We start from the raw sequence: 18,562 nt of genomic DNA, 5'->3' as shown, positions 1-18,562 counted from the left end.
AGAGCCGTCAAAGGAAGAGACTTTTTTTTTTTTTTTAAGATTTTATTTATTTGAGAGCAAAAGTGGAAGAGAAAGAGAGAGAGCATAAGCCAGGGCAGAGGGAGAGGGTGAAGCAGACTCCCTGCTGAGGAGGGAGCCCGATGTGGGGCTCAATTCCAGGACACCATGACTGGATCTGAAGGCACACACTTAACTGACTGAGCCACCCAGGTGCCCCAATGAAGGGAAGTTTCTATGCAGTAGCAACAAAACATGGCTACATGGTGACACTCAGATACTTTAGATATCTATCTTAAATGTTAAAGTCCAGCATGTCTGTATGTAAGGTTTATGAAGTTGAGCTGGGACTTATCATGGCCAGTGCACCTTCCTCTAGCTGGGACTTAGTGCCCTGGGGTTGCGGTGTTGAACCTTGCTATATGTACCTACCTGTGTTCTGCTTAGTGTCTTGATTGGTTCTGGCTGGAATATTAAAAAGCACCTTGCGTAAGATGTTTCCAGTCTCAATGCTCAAGTGGGTGAGGTTCGCCAAAGTGGTTGCTCCAGGGAGAAAATTAAAAGAGGTGGAGGCAGGGAAAGGAGCTCTGAGTTTCTGACTAGGCTAAGTCCGTTTGCAAACAGTAGGCAAGCTGGGCCAGAGTTTCTGGAAGTATTCGCTAACAGTTTTCCTGGTCTGCAGCCTTTTTACCTGCCACTGCCTCTTCAAAGATTCTAAGTGGACTGGGCAGCTTACAGGTAGCAGGCCCAGGTATTTTCAAGAGACCACTCAAACCCCAGTGCTAGGAGTCTCCAAATTCAGTCCTGTTACATCATCCACAGTGCCTACCTGTGCTTAACGTGCACTGCCAGAGGTGTGCATTTCAGACTGGCAGCACAGACCACAATTCCTATCTCATGGGGAAGAAGACCATTTGGATCTTTGGGCCACACCCTGAAACACAGACTAAATGATCTCATCCTCAGCACAAAGGAAGTTGAGCCCATAATACCATCTGCAAATAGGCTCCGATTAGACCTGACAGACAAATAGCATCCCCATATTCTCCCCCATTTTACTTCTGTCCCATTAGCCCCCAGAGAGCCTGTTCTCAAGTTTCATCAGCTACTTGTGATTAACGAGGTGAGGGGTGCTAGAAGGTCAGATATCTCAATGAGGTACATCTGTTCCATCATTTCAAAAGCATTTACTGAGTCCCTACTATGTGCTAGGTACTGTACTAGGTGATAGGCATACAGAGATGAGTGGGACAGGCTCCCTGTCCTGGAGGAACTCCCAGTCTAGGTGGAGGGACAGATCAGCAAGCTGATGAGCAGCACGCAGTGTGTTAAGTGCTGTGTGAGAGGTCAGCACAGGTGCTGTTCTGGGACCAGGAGGAGCTGCGTCTGAGTTGGCCTGGGTTGTCCAGGGAGGCATTTCTATAGAAAGAATCTGAAAGGGGGGGCGCCTGGGTGGCTCAGCGGGTTAAAGCCTCTGCCTTCAGCTCAGGTCATGATCCCAGGGTCCTGGGATCGAGCCCCGCATCAGGCTCTCTGCTTAGCGCAGAACCTGCTTCCTCCTCTCTCTCTCTCTGCCTGCCTCTCTGCCTACTTGTAATCTCTATCTGTCAAATAAATAAATCTTTAAAAAAAAAAAAAAAGAATCTGAAAGGGGTTGAGGAGTGTACAGGCGGAAAGTGATGGAATGACATTTGTTCTGGGCAGACTGGTGGCTGGGTTGGGGTGGTCGGAATGCCGGCATAGAAAGGAAGCTGAGGACACCCAGTTACATACAGAGTTTTGTCTTTGTTTTCCTTTCTCCTCTGAAAGAGCTACTCAAGTCAAAGGTTGATGACAGACCTGTGAGTCAAAAGATTCACTCACTCCAGGGGCGCCTGGGTGGCTCAGTGGGTTAAGTCAGCCTTCAGCTTGGATCATGGTCTCGGGGTCCTGGGATCGAGCCCCGCATTGGGTTCTCTGTTCAGTGGGGAGCCTGCTTCCTCCTCTCTCTCTGCCACCTCTCTGCCTACTTGTGATCTTCTCTCTCTCTGTCAAATAAATAAATAAAATCTTAAAAAAAAAAAAAAATTCACTCACTCCATTAACTCAGGTTAACTTTGGCATCCATGTCACTATTAGAGAATCAGAATCAGCATCAGAATCAGAATCTCTTCCCCTCATATTGATCTTGGTGACCTTTTACCATATTCAGCTCCCAGGGTCTCCTGGGCTATCCAGTCAGCCCATTACTGCTCCACTCCAATGTCAGGTCTCTGCTTAGAATATCATGGAAGCTCCAGCCGAGTATGTAGTCAGCAAGCACCAATATTTTCACCATCTCTTCTTTTTATCTTTTAGGTGTGAAGAAAACAGTGGTTTATAGTTCACTAAAGCTACACAAAATGTGGAAAGGATGGCTAAGGAAAACATCCTGATTTTGCTTGCTTTTATATGTGTTATGTATAGATTAATAAAGTGATCCTTTTTCACAGCACGGTATTTGTTACCTTGACGCACTGCTTGAATTTGAAGATACCTAGGTTTGTATAATATTTGAATTTGAAATGTATGTGTTAGACATTTATCCTGGGGACCCAAATACCTGTGAGGACAAGCAAATGAATAGTTTCACAGGCACGGGTGGGAATCTGTGAAAGTACTTTTGGCTAGCAAAGGATTGAATAGAATAGGGAAAATGACCTAATGTTCATTCAAGGCCTACACACCAGGTGTGATACATGAACTGTTTCTTTTGATCCTTACCCTACTTCTGCAACACAGATATGAGCCCCGCTTTTTTTTATAGCCAAGGAAACTGAAGGTAAAGAAGTTAACCAACAGGGACACCTGAGTGGCTCAGTGGGTTAAAGCCTCTGCCTTCAGCTCAGGTCATGATCTCAGGGTCCTGGTGATTGAGCCCCGAATCAGGCTCTCTGCTCAGCGGGGAGCCTGCTTCCCCCCTCTCTCTCTGCCTGCCTCTCTGCCTACTTGTGATCTCTGTCAAATAAATAAATTTTAAAAATCTAAAAAAAAAATAAATAAAAAGAAGTTAACCAACAGACCCACTGGCCCACAGCCCTCAAACTAGTACATGGCTAAGCTTAGACTTGAATTCAAGCCTGTTTTACTCAGGGAATAATTCTTCCCTGGTTTATTCAGATGATTTCTATGATTATTTTCAGTTATTACTGACCATGGAGCTAAAGACATGGAGCTATGGTTTCTTCTGTACCATTTCTATTCTGTGTTTTGAGATCAAGTGGAAGAATAGAAAATTCCTTCCTAGAAGGAGCTACTTCTGGAGAGATGATGCATGATATGTCAGAATTTATGGCAAACTTAGAGACCATTTATACTTCACTTTACAAATGGGATAAATAAGGCCCAGAAAGGCAGTGACTTCCAAAGTTACATGTATTTGTCGACAGCCTAGACTAAAACTTGCATCCCTACATCCTACTTAATCCCCCTTTCACTTCAGCCTGTTGTTCTACCCACCCAGCATGTAAGTAAATTATAATAAGGCCTTGGATTTCAGTAGCTTTTACAAGATCAGGAAAAATAAAATCCCTCAGCTCAGTATTATTTTCAGAAATCACAGAAATCTGTGTGATTTCAGAAATCATACCTTACCTAAGTGTAACTCCAAACTCTAACTTGAATTTAACTGCCCTCAACCCCTTCTTGTATAACTAACCTACTCTAACAAATGGGCAGGAGATAGAGGAATGTCTTTCCCTGGAATTTCAGGTTACCATGGGTTATGTAGAAATAGATCAGAGGTTATGGCAAGTGGAAAAGCCAGGAGAAGGCTAAAGGCTCTCAGGAAGGAGAATTTAATTCAACTGGTTAATTCAGTGTTGCTAAGCAACATTAGGTTGGAGGGAGATGGGATTGGCCAAGATAACCATATTTGGGGGTGCCTGGGTGGCTCAGTGGTTTAAGCCACTGCCTTCGGCTCAGGTCATGATCTCAGGGTCCTGGGATCGAGTCCCGCATCGGGCTCTCTGCTCAGCAGGGAACCTGCTTCCCTCTCACTCTCTCTGCCTGCCTCTCTGCCTACTTGTGATCTCTCTCTGTCAAATAAATAAATAAAATCTTAAAAAAAAAAAAAGATAACCATATTTGTGATCCTGCCTTCAGTAAGCTTGTAGTACATCAAGTGAGGAAGACAGAATTTATCCTCATAATAGAAGATGAGAAGTGACCGTTGCATGAAGACAAGTTCATTCAGTCAGTCATTTAACAAATATTTAATAAATACTGTGTGTCGGGAACTGAAGCTTAATGAATAAGACATTATCCCAAATCTAAGGATCTTAAAATGCAGTAAAGTAGTCAGGTTAGTAAATTGGGAATTTTATTTATCTGATAAATGCTTAATTATAGAGGTAACTATAGGGTGCAGTGGAGATGCCTAAAAGTAATGGCAAATACTGGTTGAGCCCTGACAGTGTCAGGCACTATTCTAAGCACTTTCTATAGATTTATTCATTTAATCCCCACCACAGCCTTATATAATAGGCTCTCTATATTATATATATATATTAGATTATCTGTATTATATAATACATTATTATTCCCTAACTTATGCCAGGGGAAACATAGGCACAGAAGAGTGAGGCCTTGCATACTGTTTCAAAGCTGGTAGATGACAGCCAGGATTCAAAACGGGGCCATCAGTTTGCAGAGCCCTCCCTCTTAACCTCTGAGCTAGAATATCTTTCGATCACTTTGTATTTGCACAGTTTTAAGAGAAGGAGCAAGTGATGTCCAGCCCATTATTTTAAGAACAAGTAGGAGTTACCCCGAGGAGAAGGAAGAGTATCCAGACACAGAGAAGTGCTTGTTCAAAAGCCCTGAATGAAGAGATCACAGTGTGTTTAGGGAACTAAATTTAGCTCAAGATGAATAAAATGCCAGGCAGATGCTGTACAGAAGTGAGGACGGAGAAATGACAGAGGCCAGATCATAAAAGGTCTTACTGAAGCCTGTCACTGTATTATTAATCATTATCCCCAGAGCAGTGGAAAGCCAGTGAGAGATTTGGGGGCTGGAGAGTGGCAAAACTGGATTTGCATTTTATAAAAATCATTATGGTTGCAACATGAAGAATGGATTAGAAGAGACAAGACTATGGGGTACCTGGGTGGCTCAGCCGGTTAAGCATCTGACTCTTGGTTTTGGCTTGGGTCATGATCCTCAGGGTTGTGGGATTGAACCCTGCCTCAGGCTTTGCGCTTAATGGTTCGTCTGTTAGAGATTCTCGCTCTCCCTTCCCTTGTGCTCACACTCTAAATAAATAAATAAAATATTAAAAAGTGCCAAGATTCTGGCTGAGGCAACTGAAACAATTTGCTATTTCCCAAGCTGGGGATTCAGGAGGAGGCACAGATTTGGGATGGCATCATAAATTCGGGCCTGGGCATTGCTGAATTTAGGATGTCTGTGGATGTTCAGTAGACATTGGCTACACAGGTCAGAAGCTGACAGTGTAACTGTGAGAGTTGGCAGGTAGTAGATGAGGGAGTGGGTGAGATTTCCCCAGGAAGTCTGTAGAGTATGAAAACAGGAGAGCCAAGCTCACAACACTGGGAAATGCCAACATGAAAGGAGCAGGCAGAGAAAGCTAAGGAATAAGGAGAGATCAGAAGAAAACCAGGAGAACAAGGTGTCAAGTCATACAGGAGATGGTGAGGAAGAATTAAATTGTATTACTCTTCCCAGTAAGAATCTCTTTTCCCTCCCTGCAGCCCCTACCCTATAGGATGACTAATTTTCCTACCTCCAAGGACCTCAGGGTGGCTGTACGACTTTTCTTGGTCAATGAAGTGAGAATGGGACTGACATGTCACTTCTGAGCAAAAACTTTAAGAGCCAGCCCGAAGTTTATCATGTCTCATTTTCCCTCTGCCACAGGACTGGGAGTGCTCCCTATAGAGGCTGCTCCCTTGGCACAGGTCCTCTTTCAGTTGGGAGGGTCAAGAACGGTTTTGTGGGGGTGCCTGGGTGGCTTAGTGGGTTAAAGCCTCTGCCTTCAGCTCAGGTCATGATCCCAGGATCCTGGGATCGATCCCCGCACGGGCTCTCTGCTCAGCAGGGAGCCTGCTTCCTCCTCTCTCTCTGCCTGCTTGTGATCTCTGTCTGTCAAATAAATAAATAAGGGATACGACTGAAGATGGCGGAGAAGTAGCAGCCTGAGACTACATCAGGTAGCAGGAGATCAGCTCAATAGCTTATCTAAACATTGCAAACACCTACAAATCCAACGGGAGAGTGAAGAGAAGAAGAACAGCAACTCTAGAAACAGAAAATCAACCACTTTCTGAAAGGTAGGACTGGCGGAGAAGTGAATCTAAAACGACGGGAAGATAGACCGTGGGGGGAGGGGCCGGCTCCCGGCAAGCGGCGGAGGAACGGAGCACAAAATCAGGACTTTTAAAAGTCTGTTCCACTGAGGGACATTGCTCCAGGGGCTAAACCGGGGTGAAGCCCACGCGGGGCCAGCGTGGCCCCAGGCCCCGCAGGGTCACAGAAGGATTGGGGGTGTCGGAGTGTCGGAGAGCTCGCAGGTATTAGAACGGAGAAACCGGCTGCAAAGACAGAGCCGAGGACTGAACTCTCAGCTCGGGGTTACCTTGAACTGGTCGCGGGCTGGGTGAGCTCGGAGCGCGGCTAGAGGCTGGGGATACGGGAGTGATTGGGTGCTGTCCTCTGGGGGCGCACTGAGGAGTGGGGCCCCAGGCTCTCGGCTCCTCCGGGCCGGAGACTGGGAGCCGCCATTTTCATTCCCGTCCTCCGGAACTCTACGGAAAGCGTTCAGGGAACAGAAGCTCCCAAAAGCGAACCCGAGCAGATTACTTAGTCCGGCCGCCGGTAAGGGTGGTGCAATCCCGCCTCGGGCAAAGACACTTGAGAGTCACTACAACAGGCCCCTCCCCCAGAAGATCAACAAAATATCCAGCCAGGACGAAGTTCATCTATCAAGGAGAAAGCAGATTCAATTCCTAAGACAGCAGAGCAATTCCAGAGGAGGAGAAAGCAAAGCACGGAACTCATGGCTTTCTCCCCATGATTCTTTAGTCTTGCGGCTACTTCAATTTTTTTTTCTTTTTTCAATTTTTTTTTCTTTTTCAATTTTTTTTTCTTTTTTCTTTTTTCTTCTTCTGCTAAATTTTTTAAAACTTTTACCCTTTTTTTAACGTTTTTTGACTAGTTCATCTAAATATATATATTTTTTCTTTCTTTTTTATATTTTTTTATTTGTTTTATTTTTAAAATTTTTTTTCTTTTTTTTTCAGAACCTGTTTTTATCCCCTTTCTCCCCCCCACAATTTGGGGTCTCTTCTGATTTGGTTATAGCGCATTTTTCCGGGGTCTTTGCCACCCTTTTAGTAGTTTATTTGCTCCTTCATATCCTCTTATCTGGACAAAATGACAAGGCGGAAAAAATCACCACAAACAAAAGAACAAGAGACAGTACCGAAGGCTAGGGACCTAATCAACACAGACATGGGTAATATGTCAGATCAAGAGTTCAGAATGATGATTCTGAACATTCTAGCCGGGCTCGAAAAAGGCATGGAAGATATTAGAGAAACCCTCTCTGGAGATATTAAAGCCCTTTCTGGAGAAATTAAAGAACTAAAATCTAACCAAGTTGAAATCAAAAAAGCTATTAATGAGGTGCAATCAAAAATGGAGGCTCTCACTGCTAGGATAAATGAGGCAGAAGAAAGAATTAGTGATATAGAAGACCAAATGACAGAGAATAAGGAAGCCGAGCAAAAGAGGGACAAACAGCTACTGGACCATGAGGGGAGAATTCGAGAGATAAGTGACACCATAAGACGAAACAACATTAGAATAATTGGGATTCCAGAAGAAGAAGAAACAGAGAGGGGAGCAGAGGGTCTATTGGAGAGAATCATTGGAGAGAATTTCCCTAATATGGCAAAGGGAACAAGCATTAAAATCCAGGAGATGCAGAGAACCCCCCTCAAAGTCAACAAGAATAGGTCCACACCCCGTCACCTAATAGTAAAATTTACAAGTCTTAGTGACAAAGAGAAAATCCTGAAAGCAGCCCGAGAAAAGAAGTCTGTAACATACAATGGTAAAAATATTAGATTGGCGGCAGACTTATCCACAGAGACCTGGCAGGCCAGAAAGAGCTGGCATGATATATTCAGAGCACTAAACGAGAAAAACATGCAGCCAAGAATACTCTATCCAGATAGGCTATCATTGAAAATAGAAGGAGAGATCAAAAGCTTCCAGGACAAACAAAAACTGAAAGAATTTGCAAACACCAAACCAGCTCTACAGGAAATATTGAAAGGGGTCCTCTAAGCAAAGAGAGAGCCTAAAAGTAGTAGATCAGAGAGGTACAGAGACAATATACAGTAACAGTCACCTTACAGGCTAATAATGGCACTAAATTCATATCTCTCAGTAGTTACCCTGAATGTTAATGGGCTAAATGCCCCAATCAAAAGACACAGGGTATCAGAATGGATAAAAAAACAAAACCCATCAGTATGTTGCCTACAAGAAACTCATTTTAGACGCGAAGACACCTCCAGATTTAAAGTGAGGGGGTGGAAAACAATTTACCATGCTAATGGGCATCAGAAGAAAGCTGGGGTGGCAATCCTTATATCAGATCAATTAGATTTTAAGCCAAAGACTATAATAAGAGATGAGGAAGGACACTATATCCTACTCAAAGGGTCTGTCCAACAAGAAGATCTAACAATTTTAAATATCTATGCCCCTAACGTGGGAGCAGCCAACTATATAAACCAATTAATAACAAAATCAAAGAAACACATCAATAATAATACAATAATAGTAGGGGACTTGAACACTCCCCTCACTGAAATGGACAGATCATCCAAGCAAAAGATCAACAAGGAAATAAAGGCCTTAAATGACACACTGGACCAGATGGACATCACAGATATATTCAGAACATTTCATCCCAAAGCAACAGAATACACATTCTTCTCTAGTGCACATGGAACCTTCTCCAGAATAGATCACATCCTGGGTCACAAATCAGGTCTCAACCGGTATCAAAAGATTAGGATTATTCCCTGCATATTTTCAGACCACAATGCTCTGAAGCTAGAACTCAATCACAAGAGGAAAGCTGGAAGGAACCTAAATACATGGAGACTAAACAGCATCCTTCTAAAGAATGAATGGGTTAACCAGGAAATTAAAGAAGAATTGAAAAAATTCATGGAAACAAATGATAATGAAAACACAACAGTTCAAAATCTGTGGGACACAGCAAAGGCAGTCCTGAGAGGAAAATATATAGCGGTACAAGCCTTTCTCAAGAAACAAGAAAGGTCTCAAGTACACAACCTAACCCTACGCGTAAAGGAGCTGGAGAAAGAACAAGAAAGAAACCCTAAACCCAGCAGGAGACGAGAAATCATAAAGATCAGAGCAGAAATCAACGAAATAGAAACCAAAAAAACAATAGAAAAAATCAATGAAACTAGGAGCTGGTTCTTTGAAAGAATCAATAAGATTGATAAACCCCTGGCCAGACTCATCAAAAAGAAAAGAGAAAGGACCCAAATCAATAAAATCATGAATGAAAGAGGAGAGATCACAACTAACACCAAAGAAATACAGACAATTATAAGAACATACTATGAGCAACTCTATGCCAACAAATTGGACAATCTGGAAGAAATGGATACATTCCTAGAGACATAGAAACTACCACAAGTGAACCAGGAAGAAATAGAAAACCTGAACAGGCCCATAACCAGTAAGGAGATTGAAACAGTCATCAAAAATCTCCAAACAAACAAAAGCCCAGGGCCAGACGGCTTCCCAGGGGAATTCTACCAAACATTTAAAGAAGAACTCATTCCTATTCTCCTGAAACTGTTCCAAAAAATAGAAATGGAAGGAAAACTTCCAAACTCATTTTATGAGGCCAGCATCACCTTGATCCCAAAACCAGACAAGGATCCCACCAAAAAAGAGAACTACAGACCAATATCCTTGATGAACACAGACGCAAAAATTCTCACCAAAATACTAGCCAATAGGATTCAACAGTACATTAAAAGGATTATTCACCACGATCAAGTGGGATTTATTCCAGGGCTGCAGGGTTGGTTCAACATCCGCAAATCAATCAATGTGATAGAACACATTAATAAAAGAAAGAACAAGAACCATATGATACTCTCAATAGATGCTGAAAAAGCATTTGACAAAGTACAGCATCCCTTCCTGATCAAAACTCTTCAAAGTGTAGGGATAGAGGGCACATACCTCAATATTATCAAAGCCATCTATGAAAAACCCACCGCAAATATCATTCTCAATGGAGAAAAACTGAAAGCTTTTCCATTAAGGTCAGGAACACGGCAGGGATGTCCATTATCACCACTGCTATTTAACATAGTACTAGAAGTCTTAGCCTCAGCAATCAGACAACAAAAAGAAATTAAAGGCATCCAAATTGGTAAAGAAGAAGTCAAACTATCACTCTTCGCAGATGATATGATACTATATGTGGAAAACCCAAAAGACTCCACTCCAAAACTGCTAGAACTTGTACAGGAATTCAGTAAAGTGTCAGGATATAAAATCAATGCACAGAAATCAGTTGCATTTCTGTACACCAACAACAAGACTGAAGAAAGAGAAATTAAGGAGTCAATCCCATTTACAATTGTACCCAAAACTATAAGATACCTAGGAATAAACCTAACCAAAGAGACTAAGAATCTATACACAGAAAATTATAAAGTACTCATGAAAGAAATTGAGGAAAACACAAAAAAATGGAAAAATGTTCCATGCTCCTGGATTGGAAGAATAAATATTGTGAAAATGTCTATGCTACCTAAAGCAATCTACACATTTAATGCAATCCCTATCAAAATACCATCCATTTTTTTCAAAGAAATGGAACAAATAATCCTAAAATTTATATGGAACCAGAAAAGATCTCGAATAGCCAAAGGAATATTGAAGAACAAAGCCAAAGTTGGTGGCATCACAATTCCGGACTTCAAGCTCTATTACAAAGCTGTCATCATCAAGACAGCATGGTACTGGCACAAAAACAGACACATAGATCAGTGGAACAGAATAGAGAGCCCAGAAATCGACCCCTAACTCTATGGTCAACTAATCTTCGACAAAGCAGGAAAGAATGTCCAATGGAAAAAAGACAGCCTCTTCAATAAATGGTGCTGGGAAAATTGGATAGCCACATGCAGAAAAATGAAATTGGACCACTTCCTTACACCACACACGAAAATAGACTCCAAATGGATGAAGGACCTCAATGTGAGAAAGGAATCCATCAAAATCCTTGAGGAGAATGCAGGCAGCAACCTCTTCGACTTCAGCCGTAGCAACATCTTCCTAGGAACAACGGCAAAGGCAAGGGAAGCAAGGGTAAAAATGAACTATTGGGATTTCATCAAGATCAAAAGCTTTTGCACAGCAAAGGACACAGTTAACAAAACCAAAAGACAACTGACAGAATGGGAGAAGATATTTGCAAACGACATATCAGATAAAGGGCTAGTATCCAAAATCTATAAGGAACTTAGCAAACTCAACACCCAAAGAACAAACAATCCAATCAAGAAATGGGCAGAGGACATGAACAGACATTTCTGCAAAGAAGACATCCAGATGGCCAACAGACACATGAAAAAGTGCTCCACGTCACTCGGCATCAGGGAAATACAAATCAAAACCACAATGAGATATCACCTCACACCAGTCAGAATGGCTAAAATTAACAAGTCAGGAAATGACAGATGCTGGAGAGGATGTGGAGAAAGGGGAACCCTCCTCCACTGTTGGTGGGAATGCAAGCTGGTGCAACCACTCTGGAAAACAGCATGGAGGTTCCTCAAAACGTTGAAAATAGAACTACCCTATGACCCAGCAATTGCACTACTGGGTATTTACCCTAAAGATACAAACATAGTGATCCGAAGGGGCACGTGTACCCGAATGTTTATAGCAGCAATGTCTACAATAGCCAGACTATGGAAAGAACCTAGATGTCCATCAACAGATGAATGGCTAAAGAAGATGTGGTATATATACACAATGGAATACTATGCAGCCATCAAAAGAAATGAAATCTTGCCATTTGCGACGACGTGGATGGAACTGGAGCGTATCATGCTTAGTGAAATAAGTCAATCGGAGAAAGACAACTATCATATGATCTCCCTGATATGAGGACATGGAGAAGCAACATGGGGGGGCAGGGGGATAGGAGAAGAATAAATGAAACAAGATGGGATTGGGAGGGAGACAAACCATAAATGACTCTTAATCTCACAAAACAGACTGGGGGTTGCTGGGGGGAGGTGGGATTGGGAGAGGGGGAGCGGGCTATGGACATTGGGGAGGGGAGGTGAACCATAAGAGACTATGGACTCTGAAAAACAACCTGAAGGTTTTGAAGGGTCAGGGGTGGGAGGTTGGGGCAACCTGAGGGTTTTGAAGGGTCAGGGGTGGGAGGTTGGGGGAACAGGTGGTGGGTAATGGGGAGGGCACGTTTTGCATGGAGCACTGGGTGTTGTGCAAAAAGAATGAATACTGTTACGCTGAAAAAATAAATAAAATGGGAAAAAAAAATAAAATAAATAAATAAATAAATAAAATCTTAAAAAAAAAAAGGTTTTGTGCAGTCAGTTGATATTCTGAGTTTTGACAAGGGCAGCAAGGCATAAATTACAGAAATTATTTTTTCCAACAAATGGTGTTGGGACAATTAAGTAGCCACATCAAAAGAAAGAAATCGAACCTGTACCTCCCACCATATACAAAAATTAAATGGATCAAAGCGTAAATATAACAAATGAAAGTATAACACTCGTAGAAGAGAACATGTTTAAATCTTCATAACCTTGGATTAGCCAATGGCTTCTAAGACCAGACACCAAAAGCACAAGCAACAAAAGAAAAAATAGATAAATTGGGGCGCTTGGGTGGCTCAGTGGTTTAGGCCTCTGCCTTTGGCTCAGGTCATGATCTCAGGGTCCTGGGATCGAGCCCCGCATCGGGCTCTCCGCTCAGTGAGGAGCCTGTTTCTCCCTCTCTCTCTGCCTGCCTCTCTGCCTACTTGTGTCCTCTGTCTCTGTCAAATAAATAAATAAAATATTAAAAAAAAAAAAAAGAAAAAATAGATAAATGGGTCTTCATCAAAATTTAAATCTTGTGGGGTGCCCAGGTGGCTCAGTGGATTAAAGCCTCTGCCCTTGGCTCCGGTCGGGTCGTGGTCCTGGGATCAAGCCCGGAGCTCTCTGCTCAGTGGGGAGCCTGCTTCCTCCTCTCTGCCTGCCTCTCTGCCTGTTTGTGATCTCTGTCAAATAAATAAATAAAATCTTTTTTAAAAAAAAGTTTAAATCTTGTATTCAAAAGACACCACCAAGGGGCGCCTGGGTGGCTCAGTGGGTTAAAGCCTCTGCCTTCAGCTCAGGTCATGATCCCGGGGTCCTGGGATCGAGCCCCGCATCGGGCTCTCTGCTCCGCAGGGAGCCTGCTTCCTCCTCTCTCTCTGCCTGCCTCTCTGCCTAGTTGTGATTTCTCTCTGTCAAATAAATAAAATATTTAAAAAAAAAAAAAACAAAAAAAAAACAAAAGACACCACCAAGAAGTTTAAAAGACTACCCACAGGGCACCTGGCTGGCTCAGTTGATTAAGCAACTGCCTTCAGCTCAGGTCATGATCCTGGAGTCCCGCATTGGGCTCCCAGTTCCATGGGGAGTCTGCTTCTCCCTCTGACCTTCTCCTCATGCATGCTCTCTTGCTCGCTCTCTCTCTCTCAAGTAAATAAATAAAATCTTAAATAAATAAAAGACAACTCACAGAAAAATGAGAAAAATAATTGTGAATCATACATTTGATAAGGTGCTTGTACTTAGAATATATAAAGACATTTGCAATGCAATAATCGACCATATTTTAAAATGGCCAAAAGATCTGGATACACATTCCTCCAAAGAAGATACATGAACAACCAATAAGAACACGAGAAGATGCTTGGCATTAGCCATCAGGAAAATGCAAATTGGACCATGAGAAACCACTTTTATACCCACCAGGGTGGCTATCATCAGAAGACAGAAAATATCAGGTAGTGGTGTAGATGTGGAGAAATGGGAACCCTCATATGCTGCTTGCGGGATCATCACAGCTGCTGTGGAAACTTCTCCAGTGGTTAAACACAGACTTACCATGTGATCCAGTAATTCCACTGAAAACATGTACTTGCACAAAAACTTGGACAAGAATATTCATAACACCATGATCCACAATAACCAAGAAGTGTGAATAACCCAATATCCATCACTAATGAATGGACAGATAAAAGGTGGTATATCCCACACAATGGAATATGATTCAGCATTAAGAAAGAACAAAGTGGGGCACCTGCATGGCTCAGTGGGTTAAGTCTCTGCCTTCGGCTCAGGTCATGATCTCAGGGTCCTGGGATCGAGCCCCGCATCAGGCTCTCTACTCAGCAGGGAGCCTGCTTCCCCCTCTCTCTCTGCCTGCCACTCTGCCTACTTGTGATCTCTCTCTGTGTCAAATAAATAAATAAAAATATTTAATACAATAAAAAATAAGAACGAAGTTCTGACAACGTGCTACCACATGGAGGAACCTTAAAACATGCAAGGTAAAATAAGCCACACATGACATCTTGGATTTAATTTATATCAAGTGCCCAGAAGAGACAAATACAGAGAGAAAGTAGATTAGTGGTTTACCCATGGCTGGGAGTAGGTTATGGGGGGCTTGGGAGTGACAGCTAAGAGATGCAGGGTGTCTTTTGGGCTTATCAAAAATGTTCTAAAAGTGATTTTCGTGGTAGATGGTTGGACAACGGGATATACTGTAAACCATTGAATTGTGCTTAACAGTGGTTAAAGTACATTAAATGGTAAGTTGTATGGTGTGTGAATCGTATACCAGTGTTTTAAAATGGGAGAAATGGGGGCGCCTGGGTGGCTCAGTGGATTAAGCTGCTGCCTTCGGCTCAGGTCATGATCTCAGGGTCCTGGGATCAAGCCCCGCATCAGGTTCTCTGCTCCGCGGGGAGCCTGCTTCCTCCTCTCTCTCTGCCTGCCTCTCTGCCTACTTGTGATCTCTCTCTCTGTCAAATAAATAAATAAAATCTTTAAAAAAAAAATGGGAGAAATGGGGATGCCTGGGTGACTCAGTTAAGTGTCTGCCTTCAGCTCTGGTCATGATCCCGGGGTCCTGGAGTTGAGTCCCGCGTCAGGCCCCTTGCTCATCAGGAAGCCTGCTTCTCCCCCTGCCTGCCGCTCCTCCTGGTCATGTTCACACACGTACATGCACTTCTCTCTCTCTGACAAATAAGATATTTTTTTAAAAATAAAAATAAATTGAAAATAAATAAAATGGAGGAAATGTTTCATGGAAGAGAAGGCCCTTGAGATAGTCTCAAAGGAATGTGAGGAGTAAGTGTAGAAAGAGCAAGTAAGAATGAGCACAAAGGCTGGAAAAATAAGGAGACAGGGAGTAAGAAGTAGTACTTTGTGTGTGTGTGAAAATTTAGGGTTTTGTTTGAGGGTCTCACACTAGAACTTCCTGTCATCTCTAAGTCGAACTAGTCTTGAGGACAAGGACTGTCATACTCTAAGTGTCATACTCCGTTTCCTCTCTAATGCTATGCCAAAGAAGACCTGAGTTAATAGCTACCTTGCTCGTACCCCTCTACTAGAAGACAAGGTTCCTCAGCCTGCTCCCAGAGAGGTTGCTGGGACCTTTGAATTGAGAATCTACAAACCTCATCATGTGAGGAAGCAGAGCTAAAGTAATGGGCCATGGTGACATCCAATCTTACCTGACTGGTGTACCAAGTAGCAGATTGCTCCCTATTCTTTTACAGAAATTGGAGACACAAGTATGATTCCTAAAACTGGAGCAACTTGGGAGGCCTGAGTGGCTCAGTCAGTTAAGTGGTTAAGCAGCTGTCTTCCGCTCAAGTCATGATCCCACGGTCCTAGGATTGACTCCCATATCAGTGTCCCTGCTCAGCAGAGTCTGCTGCTCCCTCTCCCTCTGCCCTTCCTCCCTGCTTGTGTTCTCGTTCTCTCTCTCTCTCAAATTAAAACAAACAACAACAAAAATACAAAAATTAGAGCAACTTGTAAGAGGGAATTTGCTGTGATTACATATTTTCCTCCTTTAGTGCAGTTCCGTAGCCAGTCAGCTGACAAGAGGCCCACAGACTTCAGTGTCCTTGTGCAAGTCTGACACGCAAAAGCCTCAGTCTGTTAACACAACTGCTGTCCTTGTGAAGGACAACCTACCACTGGTGAGAAGTCTTAGGTGGATTCTGTGGGAGAACAGGCTCTGAGAAGGGGGTCTGCCTGGAGGAGGTGTGTGGAAGCATGCTCTCAAGAGCAATACCTCGAATGGGATCAGGCAGAGGGACAAGCTGAGCTGGGAAGCAGCAGCAATAGGGGCCTCAGTCCTTCCTCCAGGGTAGCTCTGGAGCTGGGTGGCCTTGCAGGGTGGTCCCAAATCAAGACAAGCAGGCAGGCCTTACCAAGGTAACAACTGGTTATCGGATGTGGGGCCTGCTACCCTTGGTGAGGCAACTCCCGCTGGCCGGTGACAGAGCTCACAGAAAGACTCAGCTGTGAGCCATCAGCCATCAACCGTCCCAGCAGCTGGAGGAACGTTTGATCTGGTTCTGGAAGGAAATCTGAATGGTGCTGAAGTCCAAAGGGCCTTCTGGACCTTTTTCAGCTGGTAAAACCTCAGAACCCCCCACCATAAAATATATAGAGAAAAAATATTCAAACATGAAACCTTTATATGCTAACACTCTTCTTGAGCACTTTTCTCTGAAAGCCTCACAGACCTCTCGCCCAATGTGGTGGCCACGAGACACATGTAGTCACAGAGCCCTTGAATTATGACTGGTCCAAATTGAGGTGGGAGGTAACAATAGACTACACACCACATTTCAAAGACTTAGTATGGTAGAGTGTCCCATTAATTTTTTTAAAGGTTTTATTTATTTGAGAGCGAGTGAGAGAGATCATGAGCTGGGGGTGACAGGGGCAGTGGGAGAGAAGCAGACTCTCCGCTGCATGGGGAGCCCCCTGTGGGGCTCGACCCAGGACCCCAGGATCATGACCTGAGCCAAAGGCAGACGCTCAACTGAGCCACCCAGGCACCCCTCATTAATCATTTTTTAATATTGATTGCATGTTGAAATAAGTATTTGGAATATGTTGGCCCAATATTATTAATATACTAATACTGGTATATATAATACTAGTTAAATGTATAATACTAATTGTATGTATAATACAATACATATATTGTATGCAATAGACAATACTAGCATTATTAATGCTATTATTAGTACTAATTTCCCCTATTCCTTTTTATTTATTTATTTATTATATGCTGCTAAACAATTGAAAATTAACATGTGTGGCTCCCATTAGATCTCCACTGGGCAGCACTGTCAGGCACATTTTCTGACAGTCTGGACATTGTGGGAAGAAGGTGGTTTCTCTCTTCATTTGATGGCTGATAACAACTCTATTCATTTCTTACAGTCACCCATACCTTGTCTCGAGTAAACTCTCACAAAATGTTATTCAGGAACATGACGAAGCAGGAACATCCCATACAGTTTCACTTCCCTCTTTCAGATGCTGCTCCATAATTTTGCTGGTCAGATTCTTAGTTTCCTCACACCTGGGAAAGAAGAAAGACGTGGGTGTGTCAAGGGTGTGTGAAAGGAAGTGGAGCTTACTAGGAGGTGGCGATATCCCGCGAAGAAAGCAAGTAGGCCAAGATCCCACACTCACCATGGTTAGTGTCCGCGCAGTCTTCAGAGCCACAAGAAATCTCTGAGTGTGTTCCTTGGGCATTATCTAATTCTATCCTCACAAAGCACTGTGACATGTATATTTTCACTGGCCCTGTGGGATTAGAAAGTTTGACCCCTGTTCCTTAGCCATTTGCATGTCTTTTATATTGAAAAGCAATTGTAAGCGGATGAGTTGAGTTCCAATCTAGGTCTTAGTTCAAAGACCAGGATGGAACTTTTTTTTTTTTTTTTTTTTTTTTTTCAGCGTAACGGTATTCATTCTCTTTGCACAACACCCAGTGCTCCATGCAAAACGTGCCCTCCCCATCACCCACCACCTGTTCCCCCAACCTCCCACCCCTGACCCTTCAAAACCCTCAGGTTGTTTTTCAGAGTCCATAGTCTCTTATGGTTCGCCTCCCCTCCCCAATGTCCATAAGGATGGAACTTTTTAATCAGATGCATCTACATAGTGATTTAAATACTTACTTTGACCTGATTTGATCCCTGATGGAAGATTCCATTTACGTTTTTCTTTTGTAAGCACATTCGAGTTGTTTAATATAAACTTATTATGCATCTTTCCTAACTCACAGTTAATTTTAAGGTTTCCTTTTTGGGAGGACCAGATGCTGCAAATAATTTGTTTTTTCCAAATTCTGGAGCTATTCCAGAATATGAAGCTAATCGAAGCAGATAACGGTGAAT

At 43.0% G+C, this 18,562-nt stretch overlaps 1 protein-coding gene across 3 annotated transcripts in view; it reads left to right on the top strand.

Moving 5' to 3' along the window:
- Positions 1-2,822, top strand: part of TAMM41 (TAM41 mitochondrial translocator assembly and maintenance homolog) — a 50,046-nt gene extending 47,224 nt beyond the window's left edge. The window contains exon 9 of one of the 3 annotated variants that reach the window (XR_006816518.1): positions 2,335-2,389. Coding sequence is in view for 2 of the 3 variants with exons in the window: in XM_045992084.1 (XP_045848040.1) it covers positions 2,335-2,411 (77 nt within the window). In the remaining variant the exon portion in view is untranslated. Of the gene's footprint in view, positions 1-2,334 lie in introns of all 3 variants that reach the window. The other 2 variants (XM_045992083.1, XM_045992084.1) reach the window with 2 other exon arrangements.
- Positions 2,823-18,562: the final 15,740 nt, after the last annotated feature.

Source organism: Meles meles, chromosome 20 (assembly GCF_922984935.1).
Source record: "Meles meles chromosome 20, mMelMel3.1 paternal haplotype, whole genome shotgun sequence".
Classification (NCBI taxonomy): domain Eukaryota; kingdom Metazoa; phylum Chordata; class Mammalia; order Carnivora; family Mustelidae; genus Meles; species Meles meles.
Note: the sequence above shows the minus strand (reverse complement) of the source record. Positions and strands in the feature narration are given on the sequence as shown.